The 22362-nt window shown below is 43.8% G+C and overlaps 1 protein-coding gene across 2 annotated transcripts in view; it reads right to left on the reverse strand.

Moving 5' to 3' along the window:
* The window catches only part of ABCA3 (ATP binding cassette subfamily A member 3), a 642985-nt gene that overhangs the window by 402187 nt on the left and 218436 nt on the right, over positions 1–22362 (reverse strand). For both annotated transcript variants that reach the window (XM_086941282.1, XM_086941283.1), the window contains exons 3-4: positions 14946–15204; positions 13266–13393 (exon numbers count right to left, since the gene is read on the reverse strand). In XM_086941282.1, coding sequence (XP_086797408.1) covers positions 13266–13393; positions 14946–15204 — 387 coding nt within the window. The remainder of the gene's footprint in view (positions 1–13265; positions 13394–14945; positions 15205–22362) is intronic.

A 22362-nucleotide genomic window follows, 5' to 3' on the forward strand; every position in this document is an offset into this window, starting at 1 on the left:
AATCATGGGTCTCCTGTGCAGAATATGAGAAGGGGCCCGCAGCATCACATATCTCACAGATATAATTCATAGGCCTTCAGAGGCATGTGGGCTCCTTGAATATTGGGGGCTTCTTGCACCACACCTCCGAAGGGAATATATGATTAAATGAATGCGCTTTCCAGGGACAGCTCTGCCCTCCTATTTGTTAAGAAAAGCTGCACGTTTCAACTATGTATCCATTTGAACCACAAGAACCTTCTAAAGAGTGTTTACAAAATCTGTTTGTAAATCATGTGTAAATGTAACGCATGTATCTGTAACTTTCTGTCCTGAAAATGATGGCGCTGCCAGGGATTTAACACAGAACAGACGGGTGCTGTAGAAAATATTGTGCAAACACATTTCCGTAGTTGTTCACTGCTGCACGCATGAGCTATGAGTACTGCAGGGTGGCATGCTGATGCAAACACACCAGACTCAGTGGCTTGAACAATATCTTATAGGCTGAAAGGCTACTTTGTGCCGTGATGTGCCAGGCTTTTAGTGTTGTACAATCCCCCTCCTCCACTGCATTCACATGGCAAGTTGTTGGACACTAGCCTTTAGATGTCTGTTTTACTTTTCAGTAACAGAAGATGGGTGCCACAGAAGCATCCTTTGCCACAACACTGTTTCCCGCCTCCCACTGCTGCCGGTGTGTGAGTTTTATAAACATAAAATTCCATTCAGTGGCACAGCAAGGAGGTTTTAATCAGAAAGCAAGCAATGCACACGAGTTCAGTGACCAAACATAAGGGCGATGATAAAAAAGGCAACCGCGACAATGGGGATCAGAGGAACTCTTACAGAAATCGGACCTGGTGCTAATGCACCTCCTGCACTAAAGCTACGTTCGGTTATCACTAGAAGAACAATATTTTCCCAGAATAACTAATAATGCATTACTGGCATCCAAGCGGCCATTGTGCATTACCAGTGTGAAAACAAAATAAAAACATTATTAATAAAAAAAGCAACCTTACTTGTCAGTGGACTCGCAGGCTGGAAGTGTCCGATTTCGCAGCGCTGTTGCTCTCTTTGTTTTACATTTGTGCTGGGAGGGAAGGGAGGGGGGCAAGAGGAGAGGGCTGAAGTGAGGAGAGGCACCCGAGAGGCCATTGTGGCGAGCGACACATTTTGTAAACATTATGCCGGCCCCGTTAGTAAAACAAGCAGGTCACCAAATCAGATTGCCTGAAATTAACTAAGCAGCAGGTCCTCGTCTTATACACCAGTAAGTGAGGTGCACTGGAATGCTGACAGCGTTTTGTGCTGCCGAAATCCAATTTGCTGGAATTAAATAAGCAGCAGGACAGAGTCTACGGTAGCAAGGAGTCGGATAAAGTAAATACCTGTGACAGCGTTTTGAGCTGCACGGCCCGACCCACAACAAAGGGATTTTTTTTTTTACGTAAAGTCAATGAAAATAAAAAGTGGAGGTGGAGTGGACAAGTTAAGAGTCCAAGCAGAGCTGGAGAGTGGGCAACAACGGAGAAGGAAGAAGAGCTGAGAGCGAGGCACAACGTGCGCTTGCACCAACTAGTTAATCGCTGTGATGTGTTAAAATAGAAGCGCCATGAAAATATTTTGTGAAAGTGAAATGAAAATTTAAACGAGTGGTGCGCGAGATCGCGCGCTTGTGTGAGGGAGCAGGCCATCTATTTTGCATTATGGCGCACAAGTCTGGGCACAATAATGCAAAACAGACGCACGCAACGCCCAATAGCCTGCAACGATAAGAAAACCACACGCACAAGCGTGTGGTCAGCTTTCAGAAGCCCCTACAGGAGGTCTCGCTGCGTACTGCAATGCTAGGCGCGAGACCTAAAAATCTATCATGGATCATTAAGCTTTTGTAAGTACAATAGAGCGGGTTTAACCTGAATGAAGCCTCTCCCTTTTAAGATTGGGACTAAAAACCTCCTGCGGATAGTGCAATAATGATCACAAAACATAATAAAGTGCATTGTGTCCCCGTAACGAACATTATCACAGGTACAGGGACCTAAATCACACGTCCTACTCCAGCCTTGTTAATTTCCCAAATAAAAATGAATTACGTTAAAACGGAATCTCGTTAGAAGCAGGCGGTGAAATGGTTTAGTAACAATCCTCAGATAAGGTCCGATTGCAGGGATAGTTTTTAACAGGAAATGGATTATAACTGTATGTTTCATTAGTTTAATCTCCTCCCTCTCTACCTTCATCCGATCCAATAAGTGTATTTTTACCCATACCAAATCATCTTTCGTTACTTTATCCAGAGAATTGAATAAGTCTGGGGTCCAAGCTTAGTTAAAATATTCTTGACATAATATTTCAGCCATGGAACTTTGTTGGCTTGGTCCAAGGTGACACAATCCCTGATTATCTTAAGGTTCAGCGTTAATTGGGTGTTAAGCCAGGTTTTAAGCCAGCAGAACACCAGAGCCTGCTGCAACCTGTCTGTCACATAGCCAACCCCTAGTTTCTGGTGAATTGAAAAAGTCGGAGTGGATTGGGGGAACAGACAGGAGGGAGCGTAGAAATTTATTTTCAACTGTTTGTATCTCCTCCATTGGTTTATATCCCCATATTGCCGAGCCATACAATGCAATCGCTATACATTTAGATTTATAGATATTAAGCATTGCATCCATCGGTTTAGCCCCCAGTTGCAGCGCGAAACCATTCACAGCGGCCGTTGACCTAGCAATCGCATATGCTTTAACTTTTTGTGAGGTACCCAGGAACCCTTCTCATCAAAAAGTACTCCCAGATAAAAGAAAGAGGTCACAATTCTACAGTATCACAAATAAAAGTTTTTGGTTTTTTGGGTTTCCGGCCCATAGTCATTACATGAGATTTCGCTATGTTTATTGCTAAGTCTAGAGATTCCATGTAGGCCCCAAAGGAATCTCAAAGCCTTTGGAGCCCTATAGCTGTACAGGCCAATAGGACGGCATACTCCAAGTAGAGGAGCACCGGAATGAGGCTGTTCCCTACCTGAGGTATGTCCAGACTAGCCATTTCTAAAAACTTGCCCAGATTATTAATATACAAAGTAAAAAGTAGTGGTGCTAAAATAAATCCTTGGCGGACACCTCTTCCTGATGTAAAGCGTCTTGTGCATTTTTCTTGGATTAATGCCCATATCCAACAGGATGTGCCAGAGCTTGGACCTATTTACCAGATCGAAAGCAGACGACAGATCCATAAAAGCCAGCTAAAGCATCCTTGCTTTAACTATAGTGTATTTACCTGCTAGTAAAAATAGATTAAGACACTGATCCATAGTACCTCTACCGCTTCTAAAACCATATTGTAAATTACATATAACCTCTTTTTCATCTAGCCAATCCGTTAATTTCTTTAAGATCACTCTCCCTAAAACTTTCACTGCATAGTCTATTAGTGAGATTGGCCTATAACAGCGAGGGTTCCCTCTCTGTCCCTTTTTAAATATCGGGATAATTGTAGAGGATGTCCATGATGGCGGAAAACCCTGAACGCTTGACATATTAAAAATAATGGTCAGGATTTTAGCCCAAAAGGGTGGATTTTGTGGGTATAAATGGTCTTGCTACTGGGTTTGGCAATGATTTTTAACTGCGTTGTACATCAGTGTGGCTGCTGCTGTCCAGCATGGCTAAATGTTACTTGTGGGGTAGAGAGGAATGGGGTAGATTGGAGTAGCGTGCAGTGGGCTAGAATGGAGAAGCATGGAGTGGGGAAAACTGGGGTAGTGTGGAATGGGGTAAACTGGGTCAGCGTGGAGTGGGGTAGGCAGAGTTAGCGTGGAGTGCGGTAGGCTGGGTTAGTGTGGAGTGGGGTAGATTGGGGTAGCATGGAATGGGGTAGAATGGTTTACAAAAGAGTGGGGTAGATTGGGGTAGCGTGGAGTGGGGTAGATTGGTTTAGAGTGAGGTAGACTGGAGTGGGGTATACTGGTGTGCAGTAAGATAGACTGGAGTGGGGTTGATTGTAGTGATGTAGAGTGGGGTAGATTGGGATGGAGTGGGGTAGATAGGGGTGGAGTGAAGTATATTGGAGTGGAAAGGGTGGAGTGGGCTGGGGTAGATTTGGGGGGATTGTGGTAGATAGTAGTGCAGTAGATTGGGGTAGAGTGAAGTGAAGTATATTGGGTTAGACTGGAATGGGGTAGATTGCGGAATAGTGGATTGGGATAGACTGGAGTAGAATGGGGCAGACTGGAGTGACTTGGGATAGATTGGGTGGATTAGAGCAGGGTAGATTGGAATGGAGTGGGGTAGGGTAGGTTGGATTGGGGTAGATTGGGTGGATTGGAGTAGGGTAGATTTGAATGGAGTGGTGTAGAGTGTAGTGGGATAGACTGGAGTGGGTTTGCTTGAAGTGGGGTAGATTGGAGTCAAGTGAAATAGGGTAGAGTAGAGCCCAGTAGTGGGGGTAGATTGGGTGAACTGGAGTGGGGTAGATTGGGTGTATTGGGTTATGGTAGAGTGGGGTAGACTTGAGTAAGGTAGAATGGAGTGGGGGAGATTGGATTAGAGTGGGTAGATTGAAGTGGAGTAGATTGGGGTAGAATAAGGTGGAGTGGGGTACAATGAAGTGGAGTAGATTGCGTGGATTGAAGTATGGTATACTGGAATGGTAGATTAGAGTGAAGTAGCGTAGATGGGAGTAGAGTGTGGTAGAGTGAAGTAGAGTGTCAGAGTGGAGAGAGTTGTGTAGAGTGGAGTATGCATAGTTTGGTAGCTCAGTGCCATTACACACAACACATTTTCAACTGAAATTACCATTACATTTGCAAAGACATACAGTCGTACCGAGTAAAGTTATTCAGCGCACAAACGATAATGTGTGGAAATTGCATCACCATGTGTTTTGATCGTATTAAAGTATTTGTTCCCAACACACTTCAGAATTACAAAGAGATGTGTCATTTGTGCTTTCCAAATTATGATATATTCAGAATTATTTGCACAGTTCATTTACAGAGATTTAAATGTTGTTGTGTGCTACAAAAAAATATACATTTTACAGCCTTTTCTCCAGCACACCCCAGTACCCAGAAGGATTGGCAAATACATCCTCTTACTTTGAAGTCAGAGAAAGGAAAGTAAACCGCCTTTGAAAAACAGAGCATGATATTTGACCTCTGTTTTTGAATGCACAGCAAATTTGACAATATAACAAAATGTAAAGGCCTGTTTCCAGAAAGTGAGCACTCATTGGAAGAACACAAGGAGCATGTCAGAGAGATAGTATACAGGCTATGCTCCACGAGATGGACAAAGATATGTTGGACAGCATAAAGCAAATAAAGCCAGGAAAAAGAGAGAAATATGATTAAGGACAAAGCCAGGTTTTTAACACTGTATTAAATGCAAAGAGTGTGAACATAGTATAAATAAAAAAGGTTTATGAAAATCCATTTAGAGGTAGAAAAAACTAAATTAGAAAAAGCACCACTTGTAGGAATGATCATGTAATTTATGCTTTGACTTGCCCATGCCAAAAACGCAAGTGTGTGGAGAGAGAACTATTGTGCCAGTGAACAAACTAATATTGCGAAATCTGTGAGTTATAAGAATTATAATTGTAATGAGCGTACTTACAACGTTACAGTACTATGCAATTGATATGCTACATGATAGTCACTGTTCTATCAAGATAGTCCCACTTGGCTTTTTTATCAGCATTTGGGGAATTAAGTGGGCACCTCGGGCAGTTTTCCTACCAGAGTCCCGGCACTGTCTGAACCTCCCTCTTCACTATCAGTTCACCTGTCCAATAGATTTGCCCCTCTGGCTGGCTTGGAAGAAATAGATTGACAGTATGGGGAGGAGTCTGCCTACCCAGTTGTTCAGGAGGCTGACAGATTACTTGCTAGTCCAGTGTTTGCTATCCAAATACCATTCCCTTCTCGACCTAATCATGCACCTTCGGAGCCTGGTGTAGAGGTGGTGGGTAGGGGATTTTGTAATTGTAGATCTAGCGTACGGAGGAATAACATTTTAACGTTTGACTATTCTGGGGCAGGACCTTGTATTGGGACTATTGCAAAAATAACAGTTGATGGACAGAATGCAGAACAATGTCATACATTCACCCAAGTACGGAGATCTGGGCCTAAATCCATAGTTTTTTTGCACTCCACACCACCCCAGTTCAACATGGCTAAATGCAAATCAGCCTTGACCCTGTGCCTAATGGGAACAGTCCAGCCTGAACTGCCAAGCCATGTCTTTCCTAGACCGGAATCAAGCAGCCTAGGACCGGTTTCTGGCTATCAGCCTTCTTCAGCCAGGATAGCTTGACTCCAGTGGTGTGGAGAGCATGGGACTCACGCCTGAGCATACCCATCCCACTCGTGGTGACAATTGCAAAAATAACAGTTGATGGACAGAATGCAGAACAATGTCATACATTCATCCCAGTACAGAGATCTGGGCCTAAATCCATCGGTTGAGTCCCATGCTCTCCTCACCACTGGAGTCAAGCTATCCTGGCTGAAGACGGCTGATAGCCAGAAACCGGTCCTAGGATGCTTGATTCCGGTCCAGGAAAGACATGGCTTGGCAGTTCGGGCTGGATTGTTCCCATGAGACACAGGGTCAAGGCTGATTTGCATATGGCCATGTCTGAACTGGGGTGGTGTGGAGTGCAAAAAAACGATGGATTTAGGCCCAGATCTCTGTACTGGGGTGAATGTATGACATTGTTCTGAATTCTGTCCATCAATTGTTGTTTTTGCACTTGTATTGGGACTAGCCTGGAGGACCATGCAAATGTAAACCCTGCTTCCCATTTCACTTCCGGTTCCTTACTATTTCCGCCCGTCAGGGTAAGTGTGAGTACAATCAATGTTAAAGGCCAAACAGATACTTGTTTGAAAATCCTAAATTGGAATATAGCAGGTATAGCCTCAAATATTGTTTTGGAGGTATGGCGGTCTTTTATTATGACCTATGATATAGTTTTTTATGCAAGAAACATGGGAGAGTAAAGACATTGTTTTTATGGATTAATGTGTTTTAACCTACCCGCTGTTCCTTCTACATCAGGTAGACCTAAGGGGGGCATATCAGCCTGGTTTAAAGTGGAAATTGCTGACATGATTATTCAGCTATTCCAGGAGCGGTGGGTGGGGGGTGCAGGTTTTTTGTTTTGCCTGGAAAGATACTTTTATGCTGTACCTGGTAAATTTTTATAATAATACATTTACATCCAAAGGCAATTTTCAAAGGCTGTTTATGCTGATTGACAAGCTTGTCGAGCAAGAGGCTCAAGTGGATCGTCCTTTTAAGCTGTTGGTGGTGGGGGATTTTAATGCGAAATAGGGTCTTCCAGTACCTCTTTCCCAATCCACATTTGATCCAGCCGCTGCTGAGCCGGACCAAAATGTAATGGATGCTACTTAGCCACCTGTTAGAAAGAGGTTTGGTTAATATGGTACCCAATTTGACTGACCACTATATTCACACCTTTAATGTACACGGTATAGGAAGAACTATTGATTATGTATTCGCCTCCTGGGGCATGTTTCCTTTTATTAAGGATTGTGAGGTCCTTATCGAGCCTTATAGTGACCTCAATCCTATCTCTGCTAAGTTAGTGTTACCGTCTAGGGGACCGAAGCCCAAGCCTTAATACATTCAGCCATTATCCACTAAAGATGCTGGGCGCAGGGTGGTCTGGCGTTCAGCAAACATGAATAGTTTTACGTTGCAGATAATTTCCTTTAGTTCTGCCCTGGTGTCTAGCTGTAATTGTATACCATGTGAGCAAGCTCACATCTTACAAGGTTTCGCAATCCTGTTAGACAAAGTCAAATATCTACTTTCTAAACCTACGTCCCAGTCCTGTAAACGGGCGCATTCCTGGTTCGACAAGACATGCAGAGAGGCTAATAATACCTTACATAGGGCTTTAACAAAACCCTAGAGACCCGATAGTTATAAGAGAAAGTAGGAAGCTGTATAAGCTTGCCATTAAAAAAAGAAAGGCAACATTGAAGGAAGAAAAGTGGGGTCTAGTGGTGACTCTTGCTTGTCAAGAGACCCTCAGGCCTTCTGGAAGGCCGTATGGTCTGTCCTATCCCCCACCCTACCAGCAGACAAAGTTACTGTCCATATCCCCCCTGAGACTTGGGTGACTCACTATGCTGGCCTTTATTCGGCTGACCTTGCTGCAGAGAATGCCCCATTACAGCTGATTTGAACTTGTCAAAACCTTATTTTTAATGTAGGGGAAGTGCGGAAAGCAATTGATAACAGTAAAGGCAAGAAGGCACCAGGCCCAGATGGAATTCCTTTGGATTTATTTAAGGAAGATCCCCGCATTATTGTACCTAGTACTTACCGCTGTTTTTAACTCAGTTTGCAGTGAGGGTGTCCCAAATTTCTGGCGTACCTCTGTGATAGTGCCTATTTTCAAAAAGGGTGATGTGTATGATCCCAAATGCTATCGTCCAATATCTCTTTTGTCCTCTTCTGTTAAAGTTATTGGGAGAGTCATACTAGATCGCCTCCTGGACTGGATTAGAGCAAACCATATTTTGGCTACAACCCAGTATGGGTTTAGGAAAGGTCTAGGCACGATCGAACAATGTCTTAATCTTCACCTTATTCTGGCCAAATATAAATATGTGAAGGGCACCTCTACACACCTAGCATTCATGGATTCAACCAGCGCGTTCGACTATGTCTCACGCCCTTGGTTGTGGGACATTTTAGTAAATAGGAGTGTCAACGAGGTCTGGTTTCCTTTCTGAGGCTCCTCCACCATGATCTCCCTGCCTCAGTGAGGTATGGCAATGCTGGTGGATGTTCAGAACAGTTCAGTATTAAGCGAGGCATACACTAAGGTTGCATCCTCGCCCCAATCGTATTCCTCCTTTATACAGACGATTTGGAGAAAACAGTTACGGTTGGGGCGGATGTACCGCAGGTGCAGAATAAGGATGTGCCAGCGCTCCTTTATATGACGCAGTCCTTATGGCAAGGACTGCGATAGGTCTAAAAAAAGACTCATTTCCAGCTATGTTAACTTTATGAAGGATTTGGGGTTGGAGCAAAACTAGAAGAAGACTTTTGTCCTGATTTGTGGCCCCAAAAAGAAATATGTCCGGTAGCTTGAACATAGAGAGTAAAAAGTTGGAAAGGGTTAGCTCCTTCCCATAGGTCTGGACTTCGATGAAGATTGTACATGGCATACCTGCATAAAAAATAGAATAACAAGATGTACACGCGTAGTTGGTACCACTTATTCACTTGCAATGTGAATAGGTAAAAAGCCCATAGCCCCTATTTTAGAGAGTTATGAACGTAAATGTATTTCTGATTTTAACATATGGTCTGGGGGATGTTGGGATGTACACGCTATGCAGCTGAAGGAGAACAGATTTTGCAGTAGAGTTTTAGGAGTGCCCCCTTCTTCGCCGCATTTTCCCCTTCATTTGTAGTTGGGTCTTGAGTATGTCAATGACACTATAAATGTGGCAAGGGCAGTCTTTATCTCGCCTTCATTGACCTAAAGACTGCCTTTGACCTGGTCCCTCGAGATCGCCTATGGTCGGTCTTACAGGGGATGGGGTTCCCCCAGTCCATTTTAAGTCTTTTGGTCCATATGCACGAGGACAATTACGCCTGAGTTAGGTGGGGCTCACAGGAACAGAAAACAGAAAAAATCCCTGTCAATAGAGGCGCCCGTCAGGGATGTGTTATGGCCCCCACCCTTTTCTCGCTTTTTGTGAATGGGGTGGTTTCTTTTTCATTGGAAATAAATGCTGATGTCCCAGTTTTGGCGGGTGATAAGGTGCCTGCCTTACTCTTCGCCGACAACACTTTATTAATATCTAAAACCCCTGTCAGACTGCAGAAACTGTTAAACAGGTTTTATCTCTTTTGCCATTTGAGGGGCTTAGTAATTAATACCTCCAAGACAAAGCTCCTCTATTTTAATCCCAGTAGGTCGGTTAAGTCCACCCTCACACTCGATGGGGCATCCTTAGAGTGCGTCAAAAAGTTTGATTACCTGGGAATTAGAATCTCAGACAATTTAAGCTGGCGACCACATATTGTCACAATGGCTCTGAATTACAAGCGAGTTGTGGGTGTGATAGGAAGGGAACATTGTGCTTCAAAATCTAAGCTTATTGCTTTTGCCCTTGAAATTTATGCTGCCAGGGCTGTAGGTTCAGCACTATACGGTGCTGAGCTTTGGGGCTTTGACAACGTTGATATCATTGTAAAAGTGGAAAATAAATTCTTTAGAGAATTGGTCTCACTCCCACAGGGAACCCCCACTAAACCACTACTGAGCGACTTGGGACGCCACTCAATCAAGGATATTGTTACCTTACGTTCTCCTCTATACTAGGCTCGTCTTTGGCGTACACCTGAGTTATCTAAATACGCCAACGGCCTAAGAGAAGTGATGAACCTTGAGGGATCTCATAAGATTAGTTGGCTAACAAATACAAAAAGGTTTCTTTTTGCATTGGGATTCGAAGCGGCTTGGGAGTCAGGGGCCCCGCTGACCAAGTTAGATATCAAGGGAGCCTACTGGGCATGGGTCGAGAGCCAGGAAAATAGAAATACCAGCCCAGGCAGACTGACCGACGAGTTTCGTCAGCACAAGCAGATGACCCGTTTGGAGCCCTACTTAGATTTTATTCAGAAATCCAGGGATAGGGCCCTTTTCATTCAGTTTAGATTGGGTACGCTTCCCATTCGTGAATATACAAACAAATGGAAGCCTCCCCATCAAACAGTCCCAACTTGTCCGCACTGTGAAGGAGTAGTTGAAAGCGTCCCACATCTCCTGTTTGCATGCCCAGCTTATTATAAACCAAGAACCAGATGGTTAAAACCCATTTGTTGGCAATTAGGAACTAGGAACCAAGCACTTAGAATTTTGCAAGCAGAAACCAATACAACTTTTGCTTGCGGTGTGGCCAAATTCCTTAGCTGGGCCTGGGTGATAAGATTAAAAGCGTTATGACCAGGCTGAAGATTCTTATTAAATTTGTTTATAAGCTCCATCAAAGCTGAGATAGTTTAATTCACTTTTAACTTCCCTTGTGGATTTTTATGCTTTTGAGCTGTTATTTATTGATGGAATGTTTATGTTAAATGAATGTCTCAGGAATGTAACTTACGAATTGTCCTAAATTTAGAATAGGTATTCCACTGTTCTGTAAAGTAATTTGCATCCTTTGAGAGATGTCTTAAGATTTTTTATCTTATTTCTTTGTGCAATTATTATAAATGGTGTTTTTTTATATAATCTGTAAAATGCTTTTAAGGTATATTTATATCGAAATAAAGCTTTGATGATGATGATAAATGTGGCACCTTTAGCTATCTGGTGTTCAATCTGGACAATGAAGAAACTGATTTTAATAGGGCAATTATCAGAGACTGTCTAAACTGTACCCGAGGCCTTTGTATCCCCTGGCTCCAATACATTAAAACTTGTTTTACTGAACTTGGTTATCCCTCTATGTTTGAGCACCCAGATCAAACTGTTAAAGGGGATCGACAGCGGGTTTTGGTGAGCTTCCGAAAACACAAAGATCTGTCCAAGGAATTGTCTGAAATACTCAAACACACAGTCAGGGACTATTGCCTTATACAAGTACCTCCCTACATTGCCCCGTATCGAATATATGTTAATAATGTACATGAAAGGAATCTGTTATCTAGATTCAGGCTGGGATCTTCTTGTTGGTTGATATGCTTCCCCCTGTGTCAGTATTCTTCAGAATCAATTATGGTCTGCCCCTGTGATGGACATTTGAGTCAAACCATTTTACATGTTATATTTTTTGTCAATTGTATCTTCCATTTACCAGGAAATTTTTAATACCTCTCTTGCGCAGACACAAATTCTCTAAGTGCAAAGCAGCTTTGTACTTTTTGCAGCAACTGAAAGGTCTTGATGTCTGTTTTGCTGGTGGCAGCTTTTTGAAAAGCATTTTAGCTAAGAGAAGGAGTATGCTGTTTTAATTTGCATGTATTTTATCATTCTCTACATGGAATGCATTGGTATTGCTGCTACAAGGTTTACCTGATTTACTGACTCGTTTTTATGCCTTATTTTATTACTCATGTATTTTCTGATAATAATTGCTGCTATTGATGGCTGCAATTGTTTCTCTTTGTTGCACTATTAGCTAATATTTGCTGCTATTTACGAATCCAAGCTTTTTGCACTGTCACTTTAGCCCACATCTGATAAATCTGCTGCTACTTACAGACCCAAGTGTTTTGCCCTGCCACTTTAGTTTCAAGAAAAATTACTGTATTTGTGAGCTGTTGTATTCTTTTTAAACGGAATATGAGTTTGTATTTGCTGTGATTGATTTTATATGATGTATCTTTTATGTCCTGTCTTTGGAAGGACGAATAAAGAAAGAATTGATTGAATTGATATTCACTGTGGTGGTGATATGGAGCAATGTTGAAGGGTTTAGAGTCCAGATATGTTTTACAACATTACATGAAAGAGCAGTCAGGCCTAAATATGTGGGAGAAAAGGCAGGTGCCTTTAGGGGTGTTCTTCCTACTTTAAGATGTTTTTAAGTTCAATTTCTGTCTTTCTTTTCATTCAATTATACAGATCCTTGTTGAAGGATTAGACAAAAGATAATTAAACAAAAACAAAACATTGGAATTTGTTGATGTTAGATGCCATAGTCTGGGATTCAAAAAATATTCTTATATGGTGAGTTGACTTACAGTGAAAATTTGGCTTACAAGAGGAAGATTTCCACATTTATTTATTAAATATGAAAGTATCTATTAACTATACAAATTATGTATTTGCTTAACATTCCAAGAGGTAACAGATCCAAGAGTTGATGACTTTCTCAACGGGGGCCGGCTATGCTGTGTGTGGAAAATGATACGGTTGTGAAGTATTTACGTCAATGAAAATTGAAATATATGATCGTCATAGGAACTTTTGGTATCTGAATTTTGCAAACATTCTTGAGATATGAACTTCCATAGCCATTTCCTCTCCCAGATATATGAGCAGGGTATTCTTTTGGAAGTGCTGGTGTTTATTACAAAGATTTTCTAATTTTCTCAATTGAATAAAGATAGTGAGAGAACAAAGAGGAGTGAGTTACTGAGGGGGATTAGATGGTAGGTTGATTTAATGGGCATGCAATGCATCATATCCTAGCTACACTCTGTCTCCCAAATACTGCCATCCAGAGATAAAGGGTACTATAAAGAAGAAGAAAGCTTTAAGATACAAAAGGTTCTTACCTGAAGAGGCAGTGCTTCATTAGTGTGGGTAAACTTGTGGTCAAATACAACTGCTGCCAAAACATTGTCCGAAGTGTTGTCAGTCTTGATATAGTTGTCAAAGTCCTTTTCAGTGGGGAAACCGCGAGCTGGAGTTGGAGTTGGGAATGAAAGTGAGGACATTTAGACAGCAGAAAGATGCCAAATGGAAGGGTTTAAGGAAATATGGCATTGATGGCATTCCACTGGACCACACTGGGCATCAACCAGATTGCTGCTGCAACCAGTTGACTTCCAAATTCCTGGAAGATTAACTATCACCAGCCACAAACATTACCACCCCCTCCCATGCAGAACTATTCCATACCACTTCTTGAAGTACAAGCATAACTGAGAAAGGGGCTCAGCCATCAGTTATCAATGGATTAAATCCCTTAGAGAATGTTAAAATACAATAGTATAAACAACTGCACAACTGTCAGTAAAAAAAACTCCACAAATACAGACACTACAAGCAGAATGAAAGCAGGTAAACTTTCAGATGGAGGTTAAGGCTAGAGATGGGCTGAAAGAAAAGGGACTCACTGAGATAAAATAAAGAAATGTAAAGTAGGCCAATGAGGGATGTATAAAAAGGGTGACAGAAACGTAATCACCACTGGAATATAGACTGCTTGCAGCCCCACTACACAGAGGCTTAACACAGGCCGCCGCAGCCTTCGCGGTGCGGGGGCCCACAAGCTTCAGGGGGCCACCTCCACACAATACTCTGACCTGAGAGCTCCTGATTGAGTACCATGCAGAGGGGGGCCACCTTCAGTTTTGTTATGTCAGTGCCATTACATACCCACCATAGATATACAATCTCACAAATATAAAATACGCTGATTGCCAACTGCCTACGCCTTGTGGATAGGTTAAAGGAGAGATGTGTGAGCGATATGGGGGTTATTGATAATGCAGACTAGGGAGATGCATGCAAATACTCTAAAGCGGGCTTCCGCCTAATTTAGCTTGATATATTGCACCACGCACACAAGGACTAGACTTTTTAAGATGGGCAAAACTGAAAATGATTAGCATTGGCAGGGATGTATGCAAAGAGGCAACCTGATCCACATAATATGAGAATGTCTGAAACTTCACACTTTCGGGCGGTCACGGTGCTATGGTAAAGGGAACTAGGTTGATGACTTATCTACATGCACAGGTGGTATGTTTTGGGATGTGGAGGGAGCAGTAGGTCCCCAAATATATGCTGTTGTTTTGCAATACAACCTTAATGGCGGTCAGGAGAGATGGTATACAATTGTGGGGAGTCATAATGTACCTTAGTTTACACACTGGATGCAGAATATGGACTACTTTATGCAAGTGAGAAAACTGTACACCAATGGCGAGGGTGCCAGTGGAAAGTTGAAAAAAAAATGAGGACCTAGGAAGGAGTTCAGCAAATTGGATACATGAATTTATCTACTGGTTTGGGCGATGATACCCCACAACTTGGAAGGAATAGGTTTAGAACCGGTTATGTTTGCAGATGGTGTGAAGGGCAAGAGACTTGATGGACTGGACGCTACTTCTGTTTGCACCTTGAGATGCCAATTTGTTTGATTTGCTATTCCTATTTTATATTATACACGTTTTATTGTAAACCAAATGAATGTGGCTCATAAAAAAAAACAAAAAAAAACAACTAACCTCTTATACGAACAAGCAGACCTTTCTCAACCTTGGCAGCAATCTCAGCCACTGCACTGCTGTTGGAAGGAACATAGGCAAGCTCCCATGTGTGATCCTTCTGGTGGAAGAATTGGGGTAGTACATTGATGATCTGCGTGGGATACGAGGTGGCGTTTGGATGATTCTCAGACTCCACCCTCTGGCGTAGGACAATCAATATAGCAGCAAAGAGCAGTGGTAAGAAGATCTCGACTATGGTGACCAGAATCTGCCGCTTCTGCACAAGAAAAGGTATAATGAGTGAGTAGTTTGATAAAATCATAACAAATACTGAAAAAAAACAATTTAAAAGCATTTTCAAGCAACAACTCCATTACCCTAAAGAAACTGGCATTCTACCCTTTCTGCAGGGCACGCACCTTTAACCCCTTCGCTGCTCATGACGAGCTCAGCTCGTCATGAGGCACGGTTGAGCTGTGCTTATGACGAGCTGAGCTCGTAATGAACAATGGGGAAACTCAAAGCTCAGCATAGGAGGGGAAAACTCAAATCAGCCATCGTGTTAATGCAGTCCCGCTCTTGTGTGAATGGGTAACTGTGCCCTAAGTTGAGCAGTTAAATTTGATTTTACATTTGAAGCAAGCAATTGATATTCCAAGAAATCCATTTATCATACTTGTGAGTAGCTGGTCTGGTATGTGATGTCCACTAATGTAAGTGGGCACATTGCAACAGTCCAGACATCCCTTATGGCGATTTACGAGGTCTTAGACAACCTGAGAAAGCTATCTAAGTAGTAGCTGTGGACAGCAGCCTTCAGGCTTAGTCCAGAAGGAGTGTAAATCAGCTTGTTTTACCAGAATGCAATGTTATAGTATAGACTAAGTGAAAAAGAACCACACAAGATATTTTTAAAAATATGAATTTATAATAGAATACTCTCAAACACGTTTAGATATCTCCTACTAGGAGATCAACACAATGCACACAATACCTTGCACAGAAATACAAAAAGAGCATGAAATACACAGTGGACCCCGGGGGGACCAAACCATATACTAAGAAAGTTGTATAAGAACCACAACTCCGGTCAAGACAATGTCGAGAGGGCGTAAAAGTACTGGGGACCCAAAGAACCACCCAAGGTGAGTGACTAGGAACCCCACGGAGAGCATGTGCAGTGTGGAAACACGACTCTGTACTCCGTACAACTCTACGTGTAAGTCGCGACTGGATTTTTAAAGATTAAGGCCCCTTCCCAGTGGACCGTGAAGAAACCCCAAGGAAGACAAAGGTTGGAAAGCCACCCCACTTGTGGATACCCTAGTAGCCACGTTACCTGCACAAGGGAAGGGCATATTTGTGAAGTGGTGTCAGAAACCAATGTCGAATCCAATGGAGGACTGCAGGAAGGTGCAGCTGCTGATAAAGGAGAAAGTGTGTCCACTGGAATGCGAAGGTGGATTATAGATGAGAGGTACCTACAAGCAGAGGGGACAGAGTCTGTCACATTGGAGAGACTAGGAGACTTGGAAGACGAACGCCCACCGATGTCGGGTGTTGCAGGATGGGTGACAATGACCTTGACTCTGCAGCTGTGAGGACCAGGCTACGCTGAGGAAAACCAGGCGCTGTTCAAGAGCTTTCTCACGAAGGATGTCGAGTGCTGAAGGGTCGGTGTCTGGCGGGAGCACCACCAAGCCTTGGCACATGCAACCAACACAGGAATTAAAGAAAGAGCAACGTCGGGACCAGCAAGGTCCAGGGGACTCACCACAAGCAGGGGAGTCATGGCTGGCCCCGAGCAATCAGGGGAGCCCAAAAGAAACAAGTGTGACCCTCAAATGGATCCACAGGCCGGAGGCACTGGAGTAGCGAGAGCACCTCGAGCAGCTCACCAAAAGATGCAGGCCACAATGCACACGATGCAATGTCCGCAAAAATCAATGGCGGCAAGGAACGGTTCCTGTACAATCTAGTGTATCTATTGAACCTCCCCAGACTAAATTTCTTTAAAAATGCTATCCAGACATTATAGGCTGCCCTAATAGTTTTAAATCTCGTCCTCTTAAAATAGGAGGAATCAGTGCAGCTCAGGAAGGCATTCTCTGTACTAGCTCCCAAAGTAAATTCATAAACCCTAGTAGATAATGCCGTGATTTTAGGATCGGTGCCACCGCCGCCAATTAAACCCTGCAAAAACTGCAACACAGCAGCCCAATAGTAAAGCCTGAAATCTGGAGCCCCCCACCCTCCCCTATCCCTGGGTAGTGACATGAACCTATAAGCCCGCCTGGTCTTCCCAGGTGCCCAGATAAATTTGTTCAAAATTGACTCTAACTTGTTGAACCATTGAGCTTCAAAGAATAAGGGGATTGCCCTGAAAAAATATAAAAACTTAGGGCGTATTAACATTTTAATAACGTTTGTACGACCGACCAGGGACAGCCGAAGATTATTCATCATTGCCAGATCCAAACTCACTTTATTCAATAATGGTGTCAAATTGCGCTTCACTACCGTGTCTAAATCTGACGTAATCTCCACACCCAAATATACTACTGCGCTAACCACCCGTGGGTCATTGCAGACGGCATGTGGATTCTTCACAATTTGTGTCTTGTTACTATTAAGCTTATACCCCGAGATTCTACCAAACCTGTGTGCCTCAACCTCTATTTCTATTATTGCCGAGGAAGGGTTAGGGGTTATTATCGCAACATCGTCCGCGTATGCTAACACCTTAGCCTGCGTACCTATTGTAGTTAGAGCTGGAATATTAGTGTTGCCGGACAGTTTGCGCAAGAAAGGATCCAAATAAATTGCAAACAGAAGGGGAGATGAAGGGCACCCTTGCCGCGTACCTCTTCATACATGCACTTCCGTGGTGAGCCCCCTATTAATCCTAATCTTGGCTGTAGGGGCTATATACAGAGCTTGAACCGCTCTAATATATCCTTCCCCCAAGCCAAACCATCTCCTCACCTCCCATAAATAGTCCCAGGAGACCCTATCGAACGCCTTCTCAGCATCCAAAAATAGAGCAGCTATAGGGTCTCCCGGGAACTCAGTGGCATCGAACAAAGTGATGACCTGCCTAATGTGCTCAGTGGTGCCTTTCCCTGGGATAAATCCATGCTGCTCCGAGCTAACTAGTCCCTCTATTACCTTAGCTAATCTTTTCGCGAGAATTTTAGAGAAAAGTTTAGCGTCTGAATTCATCAGAGTGATAGGCCTATATGACCCCGGGATATAGGTGACTTGCCCTTTTTAAGTAACACAATGACTTCTGCACCTCCCCAGGATGCTGGGATTGAAAGCCCTTGTTGTGCCTGAAGAATTGTGTCTAATAAATCTACCAGCAGAACTTCCTGAAATGTTTTATAAAACTCAAGTGGGATCAGGTCTGGGCCTGTGGCTTTTGCTGAGAGGAGTTCTGCCAACACCTCACACACTTCTTCGAGGTTAATAGGTAAATCTAATCTTTCCTTCTCCTCCGCGGGGAGTCCATCTACACTGACTTGGTTAAGATAATCCTTAATGTCTGTACTTCCTCCTCCCTGCTCTATATCATACAAATCTAAGTAAAACTCCCTGAAAACCTCCCTAACGCCCACCGGATCAGCAATCAAACCCCCTTGCTTATCTTTAATGCACTTAATATCCCCTGCAGCTATTTTCTGTCTTGTCCTAACCGCCAAAATATGGCCCACCCTCTCACTCATCTCAAACACTTCCTCCTTTTTAGCCAGATATTTAGCCGCAGTTTTACTAGCTATACCCTCTATTCCATCCGCCTTTAATACCATAATTTTCAGTAATTGCTGTTCCAAAGGCCTACCCGCTCGAATCAGTAAGGCCAGTTCCTCCTCTGCTTCCATTAAGGTCCTGATCATTTCCTCCACCCTCGTTTTTTCTTCCCTTTGTCTATGCTGTGTATAACTAAGTGTTTCCCCGCGGACCCCAGCTTCAAACGCATCCCAAGCAATGCCCGATGATGTGCTCCCCCTATTGATCCTCCAAAAGTCTTTAATCCAATTGCTCATGTATCTTACATATCCCTTATCTTTAAGAAGGGCCCTCTCATATGTCCAGCAATATGGGTTAACGGCTACCCCTCCTAATTCAATTATCAACACCAGAGGGTTGTGGTCCGAGACTACACGGGGAAATTTCGTTATTTGTGATCTAGTGAGTAAAGAGTGGGATATAAAAAATTAATCCAACCTTACCGTAATTCTGTGTGGGGCTGAAAAATAAGTAGTGCCATCCATCTGTGGGCATAAATTTGCCCACAGGTCTATTAAAGTATTATGCTGTGCCATATCCACTAGGGCTTTTTTTCCTCCCGCTGTAGCCTTGTCTCTTCTGAATCTCAATGCCCGAGGGATTATTAAGATTAAAATCTCCAAAACAAATAATTATTTCGGGCCAATTCGCCATTTCTAAATCAAGAAATTCAAATACATCTGGGTCATCTCCTGTGGAGCCATAGACTGAAATCACAATAAACTTTTCCCCCTTAAAAACTAATTCAACATTCACCCACCTCCCCCACTGATCCTGGGATTTTCTCCCCACTATGCATTCCCTATCTCTGATCAAAATAACCACCCCACTTATCTTAACCCCTTTTTTGGTGTAGGCTAAAACGGAAAACCCTAGCTGCTCGCGTAGATAACCCTTCCCTCCCTCAACAAGTGTTTCCTGCAGACACACTAGATCGGGTTTCATTATCTTCAAAAATGCTGAAACTCGGATCCTTTTTTGTGCATCATTCAACCCACAGACGTTAAGAGAAGCAATTCTGCAATACATTAGAAAACTACGAAAAGTTGACCCACCTTCCCAACCAATCTCACAAAATACACAATACTAAATTGAAGGTGCTCCCGTGTGTGCTGTGTGTGCCCGTTTATCCACCCCCGTTCCCCCCCTTCTAGCCCCCCCTCCCTATCCCCCCCACAGGCAAATAGGCCACCCATGGCCTATGTGTGGGCGCTTGGAATGCAGCTGTCGCCTCCCCCTCCCCCCCTCACATACTAATTCCAGAAACTTATAGGAGGAATGTATACCCCCCCCCAGGATACAAAGTAGTATAGTGAAGAAATCACCCCTGACTGATCCCCGAGCCTCATCCTCCCTTAAAACCCAATACATCCACCATGTACTCCTTGGCCTTAATCTCCGAAAAGAACATTTTCACCACCCCCTTAGTGATCACTTTCAACTTTGCTGGGTACAATAAATAAGCTTCCGACCCCAGAGCCTGTATGGGAGCAATAAGCTGTCTAATCCTCCATCTGCGCACAACAGTGACGTGGCAGAAGTCGGGCCTGGCAAAAAAGGTTATATTACTAAAGGAGCACTTAGACTCTGGCTTGGCTTTTTCCAGAATTAACTGCCTCAACAAAAAATTGCCAACGTAAATCAAAATGGCTCTTGGTCTGCCTTCTTGAGTCTCTGCCTGGCCTTTCCTTATCGCAAATGGGAAACGGTGTGCCCTCTGGATTTCTACCTCCCATTGCCATGACGATAGCTCCGGAAGGTCCTCTTTAGTAGCTTCACTACAAAGAGTCTAACGTCATCCCCTTACAAACCCTCCGCCACTTACAGCAGTCTAATGTTATTCCGCCGCTGGCGATTTTCGTAATCCTCCAGCTTCCATAGAACATCATCCGCCACTTTCTGCTGATCCTGTTTGAGAGTCCTGAGACTATTAAGGTCGTCCTTCAGCTTCCCAATCCTTTCCTCAACTTGGGTAACCCTCTCATCCACCTCGTCAAACCACTTGTTCATCTTTCTCAGAGTGTTCTGAATTTTCCTTGACTCTTGCCTTGCCCTCCGACTCTCAACTCTCGCCTAGCTCTGCATGGCTTTCAAAGTACTGAATAATAACTCTAGAGAGACTGGCTGGGGCGAGAGGTGAGGAGAGGCTTGAGCACCAGGCAGAGGAGTGACGCCATCCTGCTCCAGGTAAGGCTGTGATGTGGCTGAATAGTCCCAATCTAATTTCTTTGAGGGCTTCCTGCCTCTGCTCCACTGCCACGTTCACCGGTTGCTTAGCAACAGCAGAGCCAGCGTCCACGAGGATGTTCAGACCGTCCGAGTCCTCTCCACGCTTCAGCTTCCCGACTGCAGCAACTCCAGCAGGTACGCTAGCGAAACTTTCCACCATCGCGGGCTGGCGCAGGTTATTTTCTTTAGCTCTTTGTTTAGGCAGCGTGGATTTACTAAGAGCGTTATCGCGCTGTGCACTCGAGGTGGGCAGTGCATCGCTGCCTGCTTTTCTGCCCAAAGTTTTCCCGGCTGCGCCCTTCTGTGTCCCGGCTCCAGCCAGCGCTTTCGGGTCATTTCTTTTTTTCTCCTTCTCATTCTCTTTCCCCGGCTCTTTCAGGCCTGCTGCCTCCTTGCTCACTTCTTTAGCTCCGCTGCTTTACTTCCTGCGCGGCAGGATGCAGCAGGTTACCTTGTTCACTAGCGCGAGTCCAGCCGTAAGCTTCCTTTGGGCCCTGAGTAATATTTTCTGAATAATATCCCCAGTATATCTCCACCACAGTATGCTTGTCCAGCCTCTGGCCTTGCTTGCTGCCTTGTATCTCCTGACCCAAAGACCAGGCCTCCACTATCATCTCCTGGGGGGTCACACTCCGCTCATCTAAGGATTGAGGAGGAGTGAGATGCGACTGCTTACTGCAAACCTTCAGCGGCCATCTTGCCCCCGCAATTGCTCCTGATTTTTGCGGATACAACTATGGCAGATTGGGCTAGGAAGGGGCTAGTCAAGTTAGGAGATTTGTTGGGGCCGGATGGGGGGTTTATGCAGTTTTCATCTTTAGAGACAAAGTTCCACATAAATAGGAGGAGTTTTTTCAAGTACCTTCAGGTGAGGAGCTTCCTCAGTAACAAGATAGGTGGGGCTGTTGGGTTTGACAAAAATGACATTTTGGAAGCGATAGAGAGGGGGGGGGGGAGTGCTCTATTCGTAGCTTTTATGCTGCTTTGGTAGCTACTAAACCAGATGATCTGGATAAGCAAGCTGCCAAATGGGCTACAAAGCTGGAAACCGATGTAAGCTATTTTCAAGCTTCTTTGAAGCTAGAGTATTCAGTGCTATGCTCCGCCCCTCTCCAATCTCAACATTATAAAACGCTCTATGCATTTTACTTTTCCCCGGCACGAATTGCTCAGTGGGGAGGTACCTCTGGGATAAACTGCCCCCAATGCAATGAGTTGGTGGCAGATAGTATTCACATCTTTGCTACTTGCCCTCAACTTCAGCCTTTGCTTAAAGGGATTGAAGGTTACTTGGCAGAGGCCCTAGGGATTAATATTATCCTTAATCCTCATTTGATTCTGTTGGGTGTCAGCGGGGACTCTGATACTGAGTATGATGAATTTGTGTTTATTGCCATGGCAGTTCTTAGATTGATAA

Source organism: Lissotriton vulgaris, chromosome 10 (genome assembly GCF_964263255.1).
Source record: "Lissotriton vulgaris chromosome 10, aLisVul1.2, whole genome shotgun sequence".
Lineage (NCBI taxonomy): Eukaryota > Metazoa > Chordata > Amphibia > Caudata > Salamandridae > Lissotriton > Lissotriton vulgaris.